The 23,472-nt window shown below is 39.1% G+C and overlaps 1 protein-coding gene across 2 annotated transcripts; it reads left to right on the forward strand.

Annotated features, from left to right (window-relative positions):
• The first annotated feature begins 499 nt into the window (after window positions 1–499).
• On the forward strand, window positions 500–10,579 carry LOC149823465 (putative protein phosphatase 2C 60). 2 transcript variants are annotated; one of them, XM_090020054.1, is made up of 5 exons: window positions 506–718; window positions 1,246–1,680; window positions 2,623–2,990; window positions 9,659–9,895; window positions 10,071–10,579. In XM_090020054.1, the coding sequence occupies exons 2-5, from the start codon at window positions 1,353–1,355 to the stop codon at window positions 10,302–10,304; spliced, it is 1,167 nt and encodes a 388-aa protein (XP_089876180.1). In that variant the 5' UTR covers window positions 506–718; window positions 1,246–1,352; the 3' UTR covers window positions 10,305–10,579. The 2 variants fall into 2 exon arrangements, with proteins under 2 accessions (XP_089876179.1, XP_089876180.1); XM_090020053.1 differs by having other exon boundaries at window positions 500–1,680.
• The last annotated feature ends 12,893 nt before the right edge of the window (window positions 10,580–23,472 follow it).

Below are 23,472 nucleotides of genomic sequence, written 5' to 3' on the forward strand. Positions count from 1 at the left end.
AAATTCGGGGGGCGCTGCCCCCGAACCCCCAACTATCACACCAATTTTTTTTTTTTTGCTACACCCCTCTTTGCCCCCCACCTCACATGAATCCTAGCTATGCCACTGTTTCCCAGATACGAAAAACATGTATCCCGTGATATGAGAAAAACTCTTCTCATACTGTGAGAAACTCGTTTCTTATGATTTTTTTTGGTGTTTCCCAAACATTTTAGAAACAGAGCGCCTTTGAATTTTGAAAACGATTTCCCAAAAAACGCGTTTTCCACCCTTTTTATATATATAAAAAATTAAGCGCCTATCGTGTAAATTAATAAATTACTCAAAAAAAGTTTATCGGTGTGAAAGGTGCCAATGTGTGAAATCATGTGACAAAAGAACAGGTTATTCTGTGGTAGGGAAAGGTGGTCGCCGATCCACAGACTTGTCCGCGTCCTGACCCGGGCGGCGCCCAAAAATAGCCTAGCTTTAAAAGCCTCATCAGATTTGGAGATCGTCCAAGAAAGGGGAGGGTGAGAAAGAAAGCCAAGTGAAAGTAGGCTGAAACGGTGGCCAGTTTGTTGTTCATTCATCCCAACGATTCTCACATCCTCTGTCCTTTGTAGGTCTTTGTGACAATAACCTGCAGATTTGCCACCACAAATCCTGTTTTTTTCGAATTTTTGTCAGCGGCCCAAAAATGGGCCTTTTCTATCATTGAATCACATGGGTTGTCAAGGTATGTCATGAATTTTGCATGAAAATTTTCATATTTTTTTTATTCCAAGGAGATCTTCTGCCGTTTCGACCCATACCCATTTGTTTTAGCTCTGAGATTTGTGGAGATTGAGTTGAGATTCACCGTATTCATGCGCCTTATATAAGGCTTTCTACAACATGGGTTGTGGTTGAGTTCGAATTTGATGTTACTTCTGCTTCTGCTTTCACATACCCACCTCTTCTGTCTCTGAGATTCGTCGAGATTGGGTTGTTATTCACCTTGTTCATACATGTGCTATAAGGCTCTTCAAAAGTTGGTTTTGGTTGAAATTTGAATGATGTAGTTCAACTTCTGCATCTTTTCTCATATACAATTTGTTCCTACCTCTGAATTTTTTGGAGATTGGGTTGAGATACGAGATTCACCATCTTTTATAAGGCTTTCTACGACCTGGGTTGTTGTTGAATTTTTACTTGGTTCAAATTCTGCATCTGAAATGCTCCAATCTTCTAGTTCTGGGAGTTGTTGGTGTTGAAATTCTTCAGACTTGTGCTTCCCTGGGTGCTTGTCTGGACTGTTTGTGCGTGAATTTGGAATTGGATTGAAGGTTGTACCGATTGCTGGTTTGTTTGGTGGGTGAGAGGTATACAGGATGGTAGCCGCAGTGATGAAGATCTTAGCGCCTTGTTGGCGGCCTTTCTCTGCTGAAAGGGAAGCGCTTAGAAACAGAGCAGGTGCCGGTGGTGGCCGGATCGATGGGCTACTGTGGTACAAAGATTGTGGGCATCATGTGAATGGAGAATTCTCAATGGCGGTTGTTCAAGCTAATAGTCTGTTGGAGGATCAGAGCCAAATCGAGTCGGGTCCTTTGAGTTCGCTCGAGTCCGGTCCCCATGGGACGTTTGTTGGTGTATATGATGGACATGGAGGTCCTGAGACGTCTTGTTTTATAAATGATAATCTTTTCCGTCATCTAAAGAGTAAGTTGCATCTTCATCTCTGCGTTTACTGCCTTGTTCTTGTATCCGATGCATATGTTTTTGTGCTTACTTATTTCTTTGTATTATAAATTGTAACAAATATTTAGATCATAACGGGTTCGGCAGTTCCTTTGTTTGATTTTTTTCACACAACGGTGTAGAGTCTGCTTGGCAGTTGTTTCATACACTTTTAACATAGGGGGAGCATTTTTGCCCATTTGGTATCTTTCATATATTTCACATTTTTTTTTTGCTGCATATCAGAACCAGAATTAATCTGGTTCTTTTGGTGAATGCTTTTTATTAGAAAACTTACATTTTCAGGTTTGAAGTGAAATTTTGTACTTGTTTATGATAAATTAGTTCTATGAAAGAAATCAACGGCCTGGAACTACTAAGAAGTATCAACCATGCATCTGCTAGACTGCTGCTCGGCCTTGATGAAAATAGAGAAAATGTGGATTTCTTATATGTAGTAATTTAGCCTTTAGTTCACAGCTTGGATTTGTAAAGGCGGAGAAGGATTGGGCCACTATAGGTGAAAGTTTGTCTCATTCTAAAGCAGCTCATCTTCTCTATTGGTAGCTAGGCCTTATTGCTGCTGCTTGGTTTGTAAAGGACAAGAGAACATTTGGCTTATCATACATGCTTACTCGCAAAAATTGGTTGGCTAGTTGTCTTCTTTAATTGATTTTATATTCTTCAATAGACTTTTAGTCCATAACATTATTTGGGAACACTTCTATGATCCTGAGCACCTCATTGTAGTTGAAGGCTTGAAGCTACTCAGCCAAAACTCCAACAATATTGCCTGTTGGGATGTGTGCATATATCTGCATGAAACAGACTCAGATTAGAGTCCTTACTCAGACGACGATTTAAGCTTAACATGTTGTGTTTCTTGCAGTTAATGGCTGTGTTCTAATAACGTTTCTTGTGCAGAGTTTGCAGCAGAGCAGCAGACCTTATCAGCAGAAGTTTTACGGAAAGCGTTTGCAGCTACTGAAGAGGGCTTCACCTCTGTTGTAAGAAAGCAATGGGATTCTAAGCCCCAGATTGCAGCAGTTGGTTCCTGCTGTTTGGTTGGGGTTATTTGTTCTGGCATGTTATATGTGGCCAATGTCGGAGATTCTCGTGTAGTCCTAGCAAAATCAGTTAAGGCTACGAAGGAGGTTGCTGCAGTTCAGCTATCTGCAGAGCATAACGCTAGCATCGAGTCTGTGAGGCAGGAACTGCATTCATTGCATCCTGAGGACTCACAGATTGTAGTATTAAGACATAATGTTTGGCGAGTTAAGGGCATCATACAGGTAACTCTTTGTTTCTTTTCCATTGATCTCCTACTATCAACAGCATTTACCTAAACATCAGAGTTGTTAAAAAAATATCCAGATAGCTTCTCTTTATCTTATCAAGGTTTTTGCTTAATCTTTGCTTTCCAATTTTAAGTTTCATTGTAAAGATATCCTTGGAATTCTGGTTTTCGGTTTGAACTTTGAACATCTGTACTTCATCCTCAGGCTTCCTCTCTACTGGAATTTTTCCTAGGTGTTCCACAGGATTCAATTCCTATGAGTTGTTAGATTTGCAACCTGCAGATCGTTCCACGCGAGAGAGCTGCGAAACAGAGAGAGATAGAGAAAGGGAGAGAGAGGTTTGGGAAAAACCGATACCCTGCAGTGTTAGGGTCGGCTGCTGTGTATATTCCTTTATATTAACATGTGATTACAAAATTAGGGTACTAAAATACCCTCATTACAATAACTAATATTACATAATGCCATTAATGAAGAAGTGGATGTCACGGGTCTGGATCTTCAGATCCATGACCCGTAACCAGTTAAAACACTTCTTTTCACCCTCCCTCAAGTTGTGCATGATCTTGAATCATGAACAACTTGCCTTTTAACGTCCAAAATCTGTCTTTTGTCAATCCTTTTGTAAATATATCCGCCACTTGATCTGTAGTTCGAACAAATTCAGGCTCAATCTCTTTCTCTTCTACCTTTTGTCTCACAAAATGCTGGTCTATTTTAATATGTTTGGCACGACTGTGATGGATTGGATTAAAGGGCATACTAATGGCACTCTGGTTGTCACACAAAAGAAGTGATCGAGATATCGATTCTCCGACTTCTGTCAGTAGATGTCTAACCCAAGTAGCCTCAGCAGTGGCGACTGCCATTGACCTGTATTCAGCCTCTGTACTGGATCTGGCAACAGCCTTTTGTTTCTTACTACTCCAAGAAACCAAATTCATCCCAACAAATACACAATAGTCGGATACTGATCTGCGTTCATCTGGATCTCCCGCCCAGTCCGCATTAGAATAAATAGTGATCTCATGTGCATTTTGCCCATTTGTCTTTCGCTTATATATGAGACCATCCCCAACTGTTCCCTTCAGATATCTTAGTATCCGTTTAACTGCTTCCATATGTCCTTCACATGGTGCATGCATAAACTGAGAAACTTGATTCACCGAGTAGACTATATCAGGGCGAGTAAAAGTGAGGTATTGTAACATACCCACTATGCTACGGTACTTTGTGGGATTATCAAATGGATCTCTGTCTTGAGAGCTAAGCCTTTGATGAAGAACGCTAGGAGTGCTCAAGGGCTTGCAGTCTTTCATACCCGCTTTATTGAGAACATCAATGGTATACTTATGTTGAGTGAGAGTCATTTCTTCAGAGGTACTGTCGACTTCAACTCCAAGAAAGTACCGTAGTTTGCCAAGGTCCTTCATCTTGAACTTCTGATTCAAGAGATGTTTGACTTCTTCAATGTGCTTATTGGAATTGCCAGTGATGATGATATCATCCACATATATCAACAACAGAGTAATTGTGTCTTGGTTCTTAAATATAAATAAGGAGTGGTCAAGAAGAGATTTCTTAAAACCATATTTTTGTATTTCAAGAGAAAAGTTGTTAAACCAAGATCGAGATGCCTGCTTCAATCCATATATCGCCCTTTTTAGTCTGCAGACATATTTTGTAGGATTACCTTCTGCGTAACCAGTGGGTTGTTCCATGTAAACTTCTTCTCTCAAATCTCCATGAAGAAAAACATTCTTCACATCAAGTTGGCTAATGGTCCATTGGTGTTCAATAGCTAAAGAAAGTATGACTCTGATTGTCCCCATCCTCACCACTGGACTAAAAGTTTCATCATAATCCTGTCCTTGCTCCTGTGTAAAACCTTTGGCTACAAGTCTCGCCTTGTATCGCTCTATAGTCCCATCTGGTTTATACTTTATTTTGTACACCCATTTCGAACCAACAACGTTTCTGTCAGGTGGTCTTGATACGACATCCCACGTACCACATTCATGTAGAGCTTTCATCTCCTCATTCATTGCTTCAATCCATCTTTTGGAATTTGATGCTTGAGAGAACGTTGTGGGTTCATCTTCTTTATTCAAGGCTGTTAGAAAGAGTTAAAAATCTAATAAGAAATTTTCATAACTGACCCACCTTTCAATTGGATGGCGAGAACGTGTGGATCTTCTTGTATCAACGATGTTGGATGTTGAGGATGTGTCCATGTCTGAATCAACTATGGTGGGTGACTCTCTTTCTCGTCGAGTGTAGACAAGGCCTTTATACCTTTCTGGATTCAAAATTGGGTCTGTATTTTCATGATCAATCATTCCATCAGTAGACACAGGTCTCTTATTCTTTTGAGTGCAATTTGAGCAAGCATCACTAGCTCCTGAGAGAAGTTCATAATTCAACCAAGGATAATAAGCCTCAACTTTAGGTTTTGATTTTGAAGAACTAGTACATCGACAATCAAAATTCAATTCATCGAAGATGACATTTCTTGATATTTTGATGTGTTTTCTCACCGGATCATAGCACCTGTACCCTTTATAGTCATCAGCATAACCCACAAACCTGCACTTCAAAGCCTTGTCCTGAAACTTATGTCTCCTTGAACTGTCAACATGAACATAGCATAAACAACCAAACACATGCAAATGATAGTAGTTGGGGGTGTATACCAAAAAGAGACAAGGAGACTTGTTTTCCAAAATAGTCATGGGCAATCGATTTATCACATGAACTGCAGAATGAAAAGCCTCTGTCCATAAAGTGATCGGAGGATTACTGTCATGCATCATGCTCATCGCACTCTCAACAATATGGCGATGCTTCCTTTCAACGATCCCATTCTGCTGAGGTGTGTGTGGGAAAGACACCTTTTTCCTTATCCCATTACTTTGAAGAAAGTTAGTAAAGTCAATGGAAGAGAATTCACCTCCTCCGTCACATTGGAAACTTAGGATGTTTTCAGAAAATTGGTTTTTGACAAAAGAATGGAAGTTACGGAACAACTTGAAAGTCTCAGATTTATGTTTCATGAAAAATATTCAAGAATAGCGAGAATAACTGTCAACAAATAAAAGATAATATCTAGTTCCAGACATAAAAGCAACTGGAGCAGGCCCCCAAACATCAGAACAGATAGTCTCAAAAGGTCTTGAAGCTCTTTTATTGATAGAATGAAATGGTAAAACATGACTCTTACATAAGAGACAACTAGAACATTTGTTGTTATTGACATTTATTCCTAAACTTGACTTGAGAATGAGGTTATTTGAAACAAGCTTTTCAATGAAACTACTACTGCAGTGACCTAGACGACCATGCCAAAGATTTGGCTTATTGATTTCAGAGACACTAAAAACGCAGGTAGGATTTTCAGAAGGCAACGATGATTGGAGCTTCAAGTTTGGGTCTGCAGAGCGAATATGTGCTGAAGGATCTTCTTGAAAAACATACATATTGCCTTGCCATTTTCCTCTAGCGAACGTCTCCTTCGTGCAGAGATCCTTAACAAGAACAGAAGAGGGAGTAAATTCAACTGAGGCTTTGATATCATCAACAAGTTTAGAAACTGAAACAATGTTTTTCTTGATATTAGGAGCATAAAGAACCTTTGAAAGGTTGATGGAAGATTCGGGCAAGGGTATAATGGAGTTTCCAATATGCGAGACAGAGTGGTGTGATCCATCTCCAGTAACTATACTACTTCTACCAATGTAAGGAACAAGTTTTAGGAGCTTACCTGCATCACCAGTAACGTGAGTCGTTGCGCCAGAGTCCACATACTAAGTACCTTGCTCATTTTGTTTCAGATTCAATTCTGCTAAGGCTGACAACAACAACTCTTTTACTTCTCTGTTGGTCCTTGTACTGTCTGTGCCTCTTTTTGCTTCAGTTTGTGTTGATTTTCCTTTATTTAGGGGATTGAACCAGCAGTTAGCTTTGATATGCCCCTTTTTATTACACAGAAAGCAGGTAGGAATTGGCCTCTGTCTTTGTGGGTTGGTATATGAGTTGGGTGTAGGCAATAATCAACGACCTCCATAACCACTTCTCCCTTGTGCTCCCTTTCACTTGATATCATAGCTTCCTCATCCTTGTGCATAAGTAACCCCTGTAGCAAGAACTTCTTGTGCCCCAGTATGCATAGATGATTCTTTAGAAAATCCCTTTAGATTCATCTCATATTGTAACAATTTTGCGCGCAGATCTTCAAAGTTGGGCAGCTCAGGTAAACATAACAGGGAAGTGACAATCATATAATAGTCGTGTCCCAATCCACTGAGGGTTTGCTGTACCAAATCTTTATCAGAAACTGTACTTCCAACAACTGCTAACTGATCTGTGATAACCTTCATTTTGTTCAAATATTTCATGATGGTCATGGAATCCTTTCTTAACATTTGAAATTCTCTTTTAAGAAACATAATCCTGGCCTGAGAAACCTGTGAGTATGTCTGAACAAGTCTGTTCCAAAGTTGCATGGCAGTGCAGTCATCTGGAATGGCTACAAGAACCTTTTGTGACAGTGTTGATGTAATATAAGCAACAAGCGCTTGGTCTCTTTTCATCCAAGCCACAAATTCAGGATTTCTAACATATACGGTAGTAGATTCCCCTTTGCTGTCCCTTTCTTCTCGTGATATGAACTCAGGAGGAACTGGAATAGATCCATCCAGATGTCCAGAAAGATCCTAACTCCTAATGAAAGGTATGATTTGCCTCTTCCAAGTCAAGAAGTTACCATTATTTAATTTTTCAGACACGAGTTGGCTGAGGAAACTTGAAGAAAGAACTGACTGTTTAGGAAGTGAATCCATGTTTCACAGAATTAAGAATATGTTCAGCACAATCTGCCTACGCCTGCAGTTTCTATAACCTTTTTTTTTTTTTTGCAGGAACTAATTCAGATTGCTGATATGAAACAGAAATTGAATGTCAATCAGATTTCTGATTTGTATATGAAATGGAATATCGGATATGAAAATCCCAAAAAATATCAATGTGAATATATATTCCTACTATGTATTGACACAATGAGAATGTATCGGCTTGATCAGATCTGATCAAGGATGCAGCTGAATCAAAAATCTGGGCTTGTTAGTGGCAGAATGAGGAAAGTGTAGGGATGAAGAAAAGGTATTTTCAACTAGGGATTTGGGTCGAAAATCTGGGCTGAGTCACTCAAGAGACAGAAAGAAAATTGTGGAGAAACCAAGGTTCGGCCACCACCGAAGTAAGAGAAAAGGAAATTGTAGAAAGAAAAGAAAAGAATGAATGAGACGTGAACCCCAGAAAAATCTGAGTTGGTTGGGTGAGAAAAGGAAAGAATGAGACGTGAACCCCAGAAAAATCTGAGTTGGCTGGGTCAGTCGTGAACCCCAGAAACCAGAAAAATCTGAGTTGGCTGGGTCAGTTGTGAACCCCAGAAAAATCGAGAAACAGACGTGGGATGAAAAAATGAGACTGGCTGGGTCAGTCGTGATCCCAAAAAAAAAAAAAAATCGAGAAACAGACGTACCTTTTTGGATTTTCAGACTTTAGAAGAGGAAATAGAGAAGAAATAGATCTTCAGACGTGACTTTTTGGATCGATTCCAGTTTCAACTGAAGCGTGGCTCTGATACCATGTTAGATTTGCAACATGCAGATCGTTCCACGCGAGAGAGTTGCGAAACAGAGAGAGATAGAGTAAGGGAGAGAGAGGTTAGGGAAAAACCGATACCCTACAGTGTTAGGGTCGGCTGCTGTGTATATTCCTTTATATTAACATGTGATTACAAAATTAGGGTACTAAAATACCCTCATTACAATAACTAATATTACATAATGCCATTAATGAAGAAGTGGATGTCACGGGTCTGGATCTTCAAATCCATGACCCGTAACCAGTGAAAACACTTCTTTTCATGAGTATTATTTCTAAGTTATTAGGAGCAATCAGTTTATTGATTGTGATCTATCGAGTGAGACAACTTCTCAATGCTGTATGTTGATTAGAGAGGACTGCCAAATTTATAGTCAAATGAATTCCTTGAACTGCACACAAACTTCTGCACATTCAACTACATTTTGCACTCATACAACTTGTGACGAGTTAGTAGCTCATAAAAAGGTGATCATGTTACACGTCCTGTGAAAATCTTTTTCATGCTTGTTTAACTTCTAAGGTCACTGGTGCTTGATGGAAAGCCCTTTGCTGTTTGTGACCATTACCTGGATCCAATTCTAGAAAGAGAAGAATAATGAAACTAAAAGATGCAGCAATCACTTTGCCGTTACACATTACTTCTTCAGTTTTACTATGATAAGTAATTGTTCTCCTTTGCTTGAAAACAGAGAGGACTGGGAATAAAATCTTCAGTTTGTCCCTCTGCTTGATACTATTGTTTGTGTTCATGGAAAATCTCCAGCATGATTTTCCTCATCGGCCTTGTACTAATCTTTTCCTGTCAATTTAGGATGATACAAATAACTCCTACTGATTCAACATAATAATTTATTGGGATCGGATGCCAGCATGTAATATATGACCTCCTTTGGGTATTCATTCTTGGTCGATTGGTCATAGTTATTGATGCTTGTTTAACATTTAACAAACATCTTTGTGTGTTCATTCATGTGTTAGTTCTTTTTGTCATTCAGGTGTCAAGGTCCATCGGAGATGTGTATTTGAAGAAAGCAGAATTCAACCGCGCGCCACTGTATCAAGGGTTCCGTCTGCCAGCAACCTTGAAACGGCCAATTCTGAGTGCCGATCCATCAATATCAGCTCATAAGCTAGAGCCAAGTGATAAGTTTCTTATATTTGCTTCTGATGGGCTGTGGGAACACCTTAGCAATCAGGAAGCAGTCGATATTGTTCAAAATTATCCACGCAATGTAAGAATTCTTTCTTTAGGTTGGCATCTAATCAATATGCTAATATCGCTATGAGTGGAGACAAAATAAATATGCAATTATCATGACTTTCTACCGGGATAGAAGTCTGCGTAGATCTGTTCATACTGCTACTACCATAACTAATGTTGGTTATGGATGTTTTCTTTTTCTGTAGGGAATTGCACGAAGACTCATTAAAGCTGCATTGCAAGAAGCAGCAAAGAAAAGAGAAATGAGGTATTCAGACCTCAAGAAGATTGATCGTGGGGTAAGGAGACATTTTCATGATGATATTACGGTGGTGGTTGTATTTCTCGACCACCTCTTGATCAAGAGCTCAAACCACATGCCGGAATTCTCCATGAGAGGAGGTGGTCTCCCTGTACATGCCAATTCCTTGTCTTTCTAAAGCAATCACCGTTTGACTTCCTACACAAATATATGCATGGGTAATCCAAAATTCGTTGATGTACACTAACCTTGTTTTCAGGTGTGGTCTTCCATGGGAAATAGTGATGTATCTCTCGAAGATTGCATAACTTTTTAAGAAGGCTGACTGTAAATTTTCTTAAAATTCAAATGCGAGGATTTGATAGTATGAGTGAGCAAGAATCGCACCACCTTATCCTATCTGATTTGAATGTAAATGATGGAGTTTATTTGCATATTCCAAGTTTTGTTTCTTTGAAACTTCTTTTTTGCTCAATCTCCTTACGTTCCTTATCATTCCTTTGATGTGCACCAAGTACTCTCTCAGACTTGCAACTGATCTTATCTTTTTTCTCATTGGAGATCATAAGGCTTCTTGACAAGCCATCAGCATGTGTATGTGATCACCACAATCTATTTTTCCAACTAAATGAACCTGGGGATGGTGGATGGCCCAAGTGAAGCTATATCGAGCTTTGCCGGACTCTGAATTCTGTGGTTAGTTCTAGAATAACTCCTGTACATGCATATAGGTTTGGCTTGTATATAGCTGATCATAGGGAAACTGAACGGCATGAAACATGAATATGTGAACTTTTGTGTGGACAGCATTTTGGTTGTGGTTTTGGCAATTCTGACCCTGCAGATGTGTTTGACATGGTCTATATGATAGGAATCGACATTTGGTTTGTGTTTTCCAAATAAAAAAATATGATTCTTTGAAGCTTGAATATTTACAGAATTTCTTAATCCAACTATCCAAGAACCGGTTTCTTTAATTCCCATATTTGTAGTGCAGACAATAAAGTCACTCGTTGATCATACACATCATTTGTGTGCATCTTTATGTGGGCAATGCATGAATTGTCTTATGCGCTTTGCCTCATAATGTTTTTCATAATCCCCTCCCTAGCCGCTGTTTATCTGCTCTTGCTGCTGATAAGGTGCAACCCCTACTAATCTTTTCTGTTTGATGCACTTTAGGTACAAATCAGGTAGGTTACTAATTAGGCTGGACTTAAACCCAGTTAAATGTGCTGAACTTGATTAAGGCCTTCATAAATTTAGGTTAATATAACAAATTTTTTTTTTTTTGATGATCAGGCTGAGGGATTAAGGCCCCCCTTCCTTTCCAGTAGACAAGCCCTACTGGTGGCTATGCAACTAGGCAGTTATTCAACCACCCATACCAGTGGGGTTCAAACATCTCATGGTGACTTGCACTCTGCTGCTACCATACATACGGTTGGTAACGATTTTGATTAAATAACTTCTTAAAATGAAGAGCGAATGCATTTAAATCAGATTGGGTATAAACTATTTGTGGTTTTATACGTTTGGGAAAGAATCAGCTTAGATCCTTGTCTGTTTGGATTGTTATTATTTCACATAAATTGATCTGGGTCAAGCAAGTTTTAGTACAAATTGAATTTGACGTCAGGTGTGTTCGAGTGCATATTGCTGCCAACAACCAATTAGGTCAGGTATAAAAACAGGTTGGATGCAAATTGACCTCAGATTTAACTCTTCATGCTCAAGAATCAAACCATTGCTTAAATGGGTCCAAATTTTGGACTCAACCCGATCTATAGGTCTATTATAATCAGGTTGGTCAGGTCTAACCGCTGTGCTCTTCGCTTTACTTCAGGCCTAAACGGTTTGGGTATATATTATTTGGTTTTTTAAATCCATTTAGGTATGAGTTAGCTTAGGTCCTTGGACTGTTATGGTTACAGGTATAAATTGATCAGGGTTTGTCAAGTTTTAATGCAAATTAGGTTTGTATTGGGTTCCGTTCAAGTGCATATTTTGAAAAAACAATTTGGTGAGGTATAAAATGGGCCAGGTACAAATGGGAGTGAGATTTAGATTGCCCACGCCCAAGAACCAGTGTGCTGCTTAATTGGTTCCTAGTTTTAGATTCAATCCAACCAAGGGTCTATTATAATCGGCTTTGGTCAGGTCTAACCAGTCTTCTTCCTCAGTTCTGGTTAGGTTTATCTGACCCACTTACACCCCCTGCATTTTCTCCAACTCAAATTAGAAGTTGATCATGATTGACTGATTGTCCAAAACATACAAAGGCAAAGGGTGTTTGAAACATCGGGCAAAACCCGCCATGCACACTGCAGTCGCTGCAGCATGGTTGTCCTGTGTTTGCGACACCCGGCGGCAGAGACAAAACTTCAATCCCGCAAGGAAGCATCTCATACCTATTCCAACGGTGGCTCAATCAAAACTTCAAGGCAAAGTGGATGTGTCGGTGTTGGCTCCTAATCCCCCACCAGGTAATTAATTACTCGACTGTGCCAGTACAGAAATAATCTCTCATGATAGGGAAGGTGAAACACTAACATGTATCAAGAAGACTATTTGGTATCACTGTCATGAAAATTTCTGCAAACTAGAGTGATCTGCAGAGGAAAGGGAATGTATCAAGATCTCGGAGGCATTTGGCGCGAAACCATCTCCTTGGAGACCAGTTGAACCATGCGGCACCCACATCCATGTTTTTAATATAGAAAATAGGAACCAGACCAAAATTGCCTTCACAGTTGGACGATCAAATGGTTATTTTGTTGGAATATGGATCGTAGCCAATCTGATGTGACCCAGACATGGGTACATTATGAGATAGCATGGCTCATGGGAGTTTCGGGGCAGTTGTTAAGGTCATGCTCTCCTCTCAACTTAAGGTTTGGGTTCATAGAAGGCATCAATAGGTCGCGGAGAACACTGAACACCTGTGTCAACACTCTTTTCGCTCACTTTCGTTCACTGCTACCAGTATATGGTTTTGGTTTTTTATTTTCGGTTTACGCCAACATTGGGTTACGGGCCCACCTCACTTCCATTGTGTGTGTGACTGCACTGGCATTCTTGTGACGCTCGCCAGAATTTGGGTTTTTTATCGGTCTTTTCCGAGAGGATGTTGTGTGTTCTCCCCCGAAGATGCACAGTTTGCTACCGTGCGTGTTCGGGGGTCCGAATGAGCGCCATGTATATAAGCATGTGGGGCTCGTATTTCCCGTGTGTGTAGGCATCACTTAGCATCGGAGTTCGGTGCGGTTGCAAAGACTTAAGTACCCTTTCTTGCTATTCTTGCCATGAAACGACGGTTCAAGAAAATGACAAAAATGTCTTTCATTCAAAAAAAGGGAAATGATGGTTCAAGAAAAAGACAAAAATGTCCTTCATCCAGAAAGTCGAGGATGATGTTAACTCTTCAAAGTCCAAACAACGAAGTGAACCTGAAGCGCTCTCTCTTTCTTTTTCGTTTGAACTTTTCGTCATCTTCTTCTTCTTCCTTCTCCGTGAAACACTGTAAAACTCTCTCTCTCTCTCTCTCTCTCTCTCTCTCTCTCTCTCTCTCTCTCTCTCTCTCTCTCTCTCTCTCTCTCTAGAGAAGAAATTAAGGAAGGCAAAGACTCGGTGATCCGATGAAGATCGTCGTCCTCTTCCTGCTAGCATTGGCCAAAATGTTGCCCTCATCTAGCGAGCAACCGACTGCGGCGGCCCCTTCGCCGCCTTCGAGGGACACCTACAACAGAATCTTCCTCCAGTACACCTACAACGGAGTCTTTCAAACTACAATCTGTCTACCCCTATGTCGGCAATACTTTAGATTAGGGTTATGTCTTCCAGGCCATCCTGACGTTGCTCAACACGGGTGTTCGCACCCTCAAGTCCTGGCGGGCATTCGTCGGGTTTTGGCACTGCGAGATCCTCATCTCGACCTCCGGTGTTGTGCTATCTGACAGGACCCACCTCCCCGCCAACATCGGGAATGGCACGTTCCTCTCCGGCTTCCCTGTCACGAACCGCTAAATCGAGTAGCGATTTACGAAAATCACGTAGCAAAAAAAACAGTGAATCACTATATCGATTTTCGTAAATCACTACTCGATTTTCGTAAATCACTACTCGATTTAGCGATTTGCAGTTTTTTTTTTTTCGCTATGCGATTTTCGTAAATCGCTACTCGATATAGCGATTTACGAAAATCGTGTAGTGAAAAAAAAGGCAAATCGCTAAATCGAGTAGCGATTTACGAAAATCGCGTAGCAAAAAAAACCCGCAAATCGCTACACAATGTTCGTAAATCGAGTAGCGATTTTCGTAAATCGCTAAATCGCATTGCAAAAAAAAAGGCAAATTGCTACGCGATTTTCATAAATCGCATAGCGAAAAAAAAGAAAAAGAAATTTTGTCCTTTTCTAGAATCGTCATTTCATGACACCAATAGCGGGAAAGGGTGTTACAAAAAATGCGAGCAAGAAACAACCGAAGAAAAAAATAAACAAGAATGATCAAACAAAATACAGCAAGGACATATAGATTTATGTGGAAAAACCTCCCCTCAAATCCAAGAGAGAGTAAAAAACTACGGCCGCTCAGAGAAAAAACTTTATTGCTCTTTTTCGACAGTTACAAGAGGGAAAGAAAAGAAAAAAATTATACAAGGCAAGGGCGACAACCCTAAACCTAAACAAGTCGGGTCTGATCCATATAAGAAACCGGGTCTCAAACATAAGCCTAAGAAAAAAAATCTTCCAGAATCCGCGCCGGGGGAGACCCCCTTCTGTAAGGGCAAAAACTCTGAATCAGGTTCCCCAACTCATCAAAGGGTACTTAAGTCTTTGCACCCACTCCTTTTCTAGAATCGTCACCAATGATAGAAAGGGTACTTAAGTCTTTGCAATTGCACCGGACTCCGACACTAACTGATGCTGACAAACATGGGGATACTAGTTGTACATTTACATACGTGGTGCTCATTCGAACCCGCAAACACGCACCTGCCTGTTCGGGGGGTGCACATATAACCTGCTTTGCTTTGTTGGTTGTTACAGCTAGCAAAGTGACTATTCCCATAGGCAGCAGGTCGCCAACGGCCATTTTCACCGCTAACGGTGAAGGCCAGCTTTCGGTGATGGCTGCTAAGTTGTCACCGCCGGCTGACAGTCCTCGCCAGTGTTGGGATGCCATTTTCAACTACATTCAGAACCGACCATCTTAGGCAGCCTGTCGCAACGACAACATGCGGACGCTGGGAAGAGGGAATTAACCCTCTGCAAAAAAAAATATTTTGTTTCTCACGATTTTCCTCTGTCGTTGGTATCATCGGTGGATGGGGTTGGCTGACAGAGAATGGTCACCCTCGCAGGGGGCAGCCACCGTCGACTGCTGTGGCCGACCGTCGGTGGTGACGGCAACCGACGGATGCCTGGTAGAATGGGGTAAACCCTCTATAAAAAAAGGATTTTTGTTTTTCGTTTGCTTCCGACCATTGCAACCATTGGCAGTCGATAGTGGAAGATGGCGACTGGTCGCCATCGACCGCCAGTCATCGTCGACTACTTTGGTCGGCTGCCAGTGGCGATGGTAGCCCTGACCATGCATGCATATAAAAAAATACCCTTTTCCCCTTACCTTCGTCGGCATTTGCTAGAGGATGGTTGTTGTCATCGGGGGGGGAGACGATCGCCGTCACCGATGGAGCTGCCAGTGTCAGTGGTCGTAAGCTAAAACAAGGGTGGGCGAAGTTATATGGTGGACGCTGGCTGGCCATCGGGCCTTATTGAGTGCCCTGATCCAGGTCTGATCGGGTATTCTGACCAGATTGTAGGGCTCGATCCAAACCCATTTTGGATGTATTGAGTCTCTGTCACTATCTCAGGGCGGGCCGGATCCATTATGGACCAGGTGGATCGAGTTAGGACCCGATCTACGGGACGATACTGGACCCAGACCCATTTGGAGTTCCAGGTCTAGGTCTAACCTGATCCAGACTGGTCCCAGAATCCAAAACCGAACTGAAACCATAACGGAGCAGGGTCGGGTTCTTGGATCTGACTTGTATCCTATTTGGACAGAGCCTGGATCTAGATCAGGTTATGGATCTGAATCTGAACCAAATCCTATTTGAACCAGATCTAGATTCGGATCAGGTCTGAATCATGGGATCCAACCCGAGACCCAGTAATAAATGGGTCTAGATCTAAACTGGATTCATACCAGGGGATCCGACCTGAAATCTATTGGAACTGGAACTGGATTCTAATTGAATCAGATCAGGTCCGAAATAAGGTTCATGTACTATTTAAACCTTTAAAGATTGTTGTTCTGTGATTGATACAGGGCATTTTGAGATCGATTCAGAGCCCTTTTTGACCGGTTCCTCTCAAATTTTTATCAGTTCCTAAATGTAGAGACCCTATTTCATAAATTTGTGAAGGAATAGGGATTTTCTCATTTCGTTTTAAGGGTTTATAGGCTTTAGTACATGTTTTGGATCAATTTAACTATTTTGAGATCGCTTCAGGCCCTTAGTTGACCGATTCGAGGCTGTTTAAGACCGATTTAAAGCATTTTTAAACCGATTTTAGTATGAAGACCCTGGGTTTTACTCATAAAAGCATATTTTTTTTATTTTTCATGCTTTATAGGTATTTATTATCATAGAAGCATGACCTTTTACATGCATTTGATGTTATTTAAGTTATGCATGATATTTAAGCATGAATTATGACTAAATTCATGACATATGCGATCTATTTTCATCAAAATTTATTTATAGATATAAGTTAAAGCATAAATTTGTATTTTTTATGATATAATACATATTTCATCATGAATATATGTGTATTATCATGTATGCATGGGCATGCACCATAATACGAATTTGTTTGCGAGAAAATATCTTGATTAACCGATTTATGCAATCACCAAAGTAATTTGAATTGTGTTAATTGAGGATTCTTTGGACCGTGTTAAGATTTAGTATTATGATTGTGTGTGACTTTATGAAACAATTATTTTACCCAAAGGTAGGTCATTGTATTTCAAATTCACACAGAATGTAATAGTAGATGTGTATATCAGCTCATGAAGCATGTTCGTACCCAAAGGTATAGTGTTGAATTGTCTCTGGTTACATGATCTGCTAGTTTTACCAATTAAAATCAATCTCTTGTAAATTGAGGACACGAAACAACTATGAGTATTATCATTTCCACCAAAGTGGAATGATAATGACATAATTATGCTTGTTTCAAAAATGGTGAATAATAAAGGGTCTCAATTTTTACCTTTTCAACATGAGTTTTGTTTGGGTAATTATAAGTCATTTTTCTTTTGTTTCTTGCAGTATTAGGTTTTTTTATAATTGACGGTTCTAGTAACATCCCCATCTTAGATGGATCCAATTTCTTAGATTGAAAAAAATATAGTATTTTTTACTCTAAGTTACATGGACCTAGATTTGGCTCTTAGAATTAATGAACCTTCAGTTATTACAAAGCAGAGTACAACTGAGTAGAAGGCTACCTCTGAGAATTAAAATCACTGGAATAGACTTAGCTTGTTGTATTTGCAATCTCGAGTGACTAAAAAAATTTGAGGTGCCATCCCTCACTATAGGGCAATTAATAGATTCCTAGGAGTCATTGAGGCTGAGTTCGTCAATTCTAATAAGGCTAGTGCCATCAGAGTGATATCTAGGTTGGTGTCCATAAAATATTTTGGTGATAGTCACATTCGACAGGACATCTTGGAGATAAGAAACATTTCATCTCAGCTAAGTGATATGAAGTTCGTCATTTCAGACTTCTTTTTGGTCTATCCAATTTTGACCTCGTGGTCTATTGAATATGGAACCTTCAAGATCTTCTACAACACACACAACGATGATTGGTCTTTTAATGACCTCTTGACCAAGTATCTTAAAGAGGAAGAAAGAATAAAGGGTGAGAGGGTGCCAAGTGCACATATGACATTTCATCAGAAAAAACATAAGCCGAAGGCTAATAAAAGTTTCTTCAAGAAGAAGAATAAGAATAAAACTTCTAGAAAGAGTTCAAACTCTTAGGCGAAAGTTAAATCTCAGGCAGGAGGTTTTTCTATAAAGTATTTATTCTGCAAGAAGAAGAAACATAAGAAAGTGGATTGCCTGAAACATAAGAAATGACTCAAGAATAAGAATAATATAAGTCATTTGTTTTTCATGAGTGTGATTTAGTTCATATTTTATTGCATAGTTGGTGGATTGGTTTTGATGCTACGATGCACATTGTTAACTCTTTGTAGGCATTTCTGAACAAAAGGAAACCAACTGATCATGAAAAAAACATATTCTCAAGAAATAAGATGTGTTTACATGTCAAGAACATTGGGGCATTCAGAGTTGTATTGGAGTCAAGATTCATTTTGGATTTGGTTGATACATTTTATATTTCATCCTATACTTGGAACCTTATTTCGATTTCAAAACTTGATAAGTCTGGTTTTGTTTTTAAATTTAAAAACTCCAAACTTATTATTGTTAAAAAATGTATTCTTATAGGTTTTGCATATATGTGATGATTTGTATCATTTGAAAATCAAATTTCAAATCTAGGAATCTCACTCCATTGAGAATACAATGATTGGCAATAAATGTGCCTAAAGGATAATCAATTATATGTGTTTTGGCATAGAAGGTTAAGACGCATCTCAAAAGAGAAAGTCCAAAGACTTCTGAAAGAAGAGATTCTCAAATTCCTTGATTTCATAGATATTGAACTATGTGTTGACTGCATAAAAGCTAAGTAATCTAACACATAAAAAAGATGCCAAACACAACAATGAAAAATTGAAGATCATGCTTATGGATGTTTGCGGACCTTTTTTCCTGTACTACAAGGGTGAAAATTATTGTTACCTTTAGAGACGATTACTCATGGTTTTTAAGGTCTTCAAGAAAGAAGTAGAGAAACAGACCAGTAAAGTTATTAAAGTGGTTAAGTCTGATAAAGGTATTGAATATTATAGTCATTTCACTGAGATGAGACAAATAGAAGGGTCATTAGTATAGTTTCTGAAGGAAGAAGGTTTTGCTTACTAGAATGGTGTAGCTAAAAGAAGAAACTGTACACTTAAAGAAATTGTTTGAGAAATGTTGAATCACTTAAACCTTCACTTGACCGTATAGGGTGAAGCTCTTAGGACAACGAAGGTTATTCAAAAGACTTTTTACGATCTAAGGATTGATAGAAAACCTTCTTTGTCATATATGTGCATATGAGGATGTCCAGCTAAAGCTAAATTGTATAACCCACATATAAATGCTTTTGATCCTAGAATGACTAATGGATTTTTTATTGGTTATCTAAAAAGATTTTAGGTTTTATTGTTCATCTCATATACCACAGATAGTGGAAACAGATAAAACAAGATTTTTTGAAAATAGTTCTATTGAGATAAATGCATCTCAAAGTTTCAAAATTGAGAAAACGCAGGATTCAGGTTCCATACCTGCCAAGGAAAAAGACCTAGTTTTTTCGATCATTGTCCTTTGGATAATGCTAGCGAAAATCTGGTTAATAAACGTCAATCCCAAGTAGAATAAGTTGTTGATGAGGATATATAAAAACTACATGAGGCAGTGATTTATTTTGAATCACTTGTAGCACCTGTATGAAGGTCTACGAGAACCAAAAAATCTACTATCCATTTAGACTATGTGGTGCATTTACAAGAGCCCAATGATTTTATAGACATTGATGGTGATTCATTTATCTTTGCAAAAGTCATTGAAAGTGAAAGATTGATACATTGGATCAATGTCATGAAAGAAGAGCTTCACTCTATGACAAAGAACCAAGTGTGGGATCTTGTATCTCGATCTGATGGAGTATGATATATTGGTTGTAAGTGAGTCTTTAAGACTAAGATAGATTCTAAAGAGCGAGTGGAGGGGTATAAGGCTTGACTTGTTGCAAAGAATTTCATATAAATGGAGGGCATTGATTATAATGAGACTTTTTTTATATCTCTACTAAGAAATCGTTGAGAAAAATCATGGCTCTCATAGCTTATTTTTATTTAGAATTACTTCAAATGAATGCGGAAACTGCTTTCTTGAATGGAAATCTAGAAGAGAACGTATATATGCAATAATCTCATGGTTTCAGTATAGATGTTTCGAATCATTTAATTTGCAAATTGAAGAAATCAATCTATGAACTTAAACAAGCCTTCCACTAGTGGTATAAAAAGTTCAATCAGGTGATTTTGAACTTTGGATTCACTAAAAACATTGTTGATCATTGCATATACATTAAGGCTAGTGGAAGTAAGATCATAATTCTGGTTTTATATATTGATGATATTCTTCTTGCAACTAATGATTTGAGTATACTACATGAGACAAAAGATTTTGTTTCCTCTCATTTTTGTCATGAAGGACATGGGTGAGGCTGCATATATCCTTGGAATTGAGATCCGTCGTGATAGAACTAAGGGTGTCATTGGATTTTCTCAGAAATCCTATATCCTTAAGGTTCATAAAAGATATAGGATAAAGAATTGTTCTCCTGGATCGACACCCATAGTGAAAGGGAACAAATTGAGCCTAAAGGATTGTCCTCAAAATAAAAATAAATAGGCTCAAATGAAAATTGTCTTATATACTTCGGTAGTTGGGTGTTTGCAGTACACGCAAACCTGTACATGACCAAATATCGCATTTGCTATGAAAATGCTTAGTAGATATCAATCTAATTTAAACATTATGCATTTGAAGGCAGCAAAGAAGGTCATGTGCTATTTGTAAGGAATGAAGGACTATATGTTGACCTACAGAAAGGTTGACCACATATAAGTTATTGGATACTATGATGCAGACTTGGGAGGATGTCTCAACAGTAGAAAGTTCACTACTGGATACATCTTCCTATTAACAAGTGGTGTCGACTCATGGAGAAGCGGAAAACAGTCTACAACTGTTGTTCATACCATAGAGGCGAAATTCATTACTCTATACGAGACTTCATCTCAGGCCATTTGGATAAGAAACTTTATTATGGGTCTTGGGATTGTGAACTCTATTAAAAAATCACTATAGATCTTTTATGATATGAAGTTGTTGTGTCTTTCTCGCATAACAAAAAGAACTCAACCTCGTGTCGATACATAAAGTTAAAGTACTTTGTTGTTAAAAAAGAGGACTTAGAATCATTTAGTGTGTATTGAAAATATCGGTACAAAGAAAATGATTGCAGATCCTCTTACTAAAAAGCTAGCATTGGGATTGTATTCCTAACAAGTAATGATAATGGGTTTATTTAGTTCCTTTTTATATATGGAAATACATTATGATTTTATATAATTATATTTTTTAAACTAAATTGATTCTCTATGGTTTTGTGTATTGTTGATTATGTTTTAAGAGTCTCTCATTTTGAAAAAAGAGAATAGCAGAATAACAATATTAAAATGATCAATAGAATGGGTTAGAGACCAACTTATTCATAAAGGTACTTTTAACATGCTAAATATTGAAAATGAATAATATTGTAGTACATGAAAATATGATATCTCATATAGAGATGTTCATCTTCATGACTCGTATGATTCATTTTTATGATACAGGGTAGCATGTGAATGAAAATTGAGTCGAGATAACAGTAAAACATTGATAAAGTGATTTTTCATGTCAATGGGTCAAGTAAAAGAATGTTGGAATATGGATCGTATCCAACCTTATGTGACCCGGTTTGACATAGGTACATCATGAGATAGCATAGTTCATGGGAGTCATAGCCACTGATTGTGGTATTCCACTACAGCCTCCCACTACAAGTTTCTCTCATAAGTCTATAAAGACCCATGGTAGTGTGATGAGTGCTACACAACAACAATAATACATATGATATTGTTTTTCACTCTATGGGGTTCAAGGGTCCTGCTCTCCTCTCTACTTAAGGCTTGGGCTCATCGGGGGCGTTAATAATCTGAGGAGAACACCAAACACCCGTGTCAAGGCTCCTTTCGTCCATGGCAGCTACCAGTATGTGGTTTTGGTTTTTACATTCCGGCACCAACATATTTTTGTTTAGCAAGGGTAGTTTAGAAATACCAAGAAGAATTGCTGCCGGAATTCCGTGTTCTGGAGTTCATTTTGTCTCAGATAACTGAGCAAACTCAGTCCTTGTACATATCTTCTTCCAACAGATCGATGGATTGGAAGATTGAAGCGCGCTTCTGAAGGCAGACATGCGCTTCCTTCTAACTGCCCGCTACTGATTGGAAGGATCAACATGTGCAGATTTTTTGTGAACCAACCTGACAGACAGATTGTTAACCTCTTATTTTGTGTAAAACCAGGATGATGAATGCATCATGTGGAGAGATAAACCCCCTGAGTGGGAGATACACACACAGACTCAGAGGGTAAACACAAGGAGGGCGGCCTTAATCCCCTAGTTTGGTAATAAAAAAAATACGGCACCACGGCCCGCCCATTAGGCACAAACTACGGCACCATTTCAACATATACTGAGAACCAGTACAACACCATCACATTTCACTTTCTTTTAGGCTCTGTTTGGGAGGCCTTGGATTGGATCGAATGTGCTGCAAAATATGGTTTTGGCAAAGTGTAGCATTGCCAAAATATGGTGTTGAAGGCCTATCGAAAAAAGAAAAAAAATTTGTGGCGTTGGGGATGGGAGTTGCCAAAAGCATCCGCCTGTGGATAGTTGAAATGTGGCATTGGGGATGCCAACTCCATTCCCAACACAATGTTTTTGCAAGGCCACAGCTCATAACCGACAGAGGGATGTTAGGAAAACGCAACGCACTGCTTCCAAACAGCAGAAGGTATTGGGCAAACTGCAATGCACCTCTGGTTCAAGGTTCCCAAACAGAGATTTAAGTTCTATGCTCTTTCAGGGAGAGAGTATCACTTGCTTTATCTCCCCTTTCAACGTCATCCTTATGCTTGCTCCCTGGAGGTCAAAGGGTAGACCATGGGGTTTTACACTGTCAGGCTGATGACCAAAGGTGTAGCAGTTAAGACCAGCGCAACCACATCTCCAATCCTGAATAAGGTTTCCGCGCATTATTTAAAAGAAAAAAAATCCTTATGTTTATAAACAAACATTAACCACTATTTCTTTAAAGGATTATCAAAGCCTACAGAATGTAGTAGCAGTGTCCAAGAAAGCAAACCACTTGGTGTGGCTTGATGATAATTTACCGGCAGACCAGAGTTACTCGAATATCACCTTGCAGTTGCACCAAACTTACTGACCATGCGTACCTGAACCATTCAGATTGTGTGCCTACTGCATCAAGAAACATGTAATATTCTTCATAGTTTACAC

The sequence above is a fragment of the Nuphar pumila genome, chromosome 10 (genome assembly GCF_984573655.1).
Source record: "Nuphar pumila chromosome 10, dmNupPumi1.hap1.1, whole genome shotgun sequence".
In the NCBI taxonomy this organism is placed as follows: Eukaryota; Viridiplantae; Streptophyta; class Magnoliopsida; order Nymphaeales; family Nymphaeaceae; genus Nuphar; species Nuphar pumila.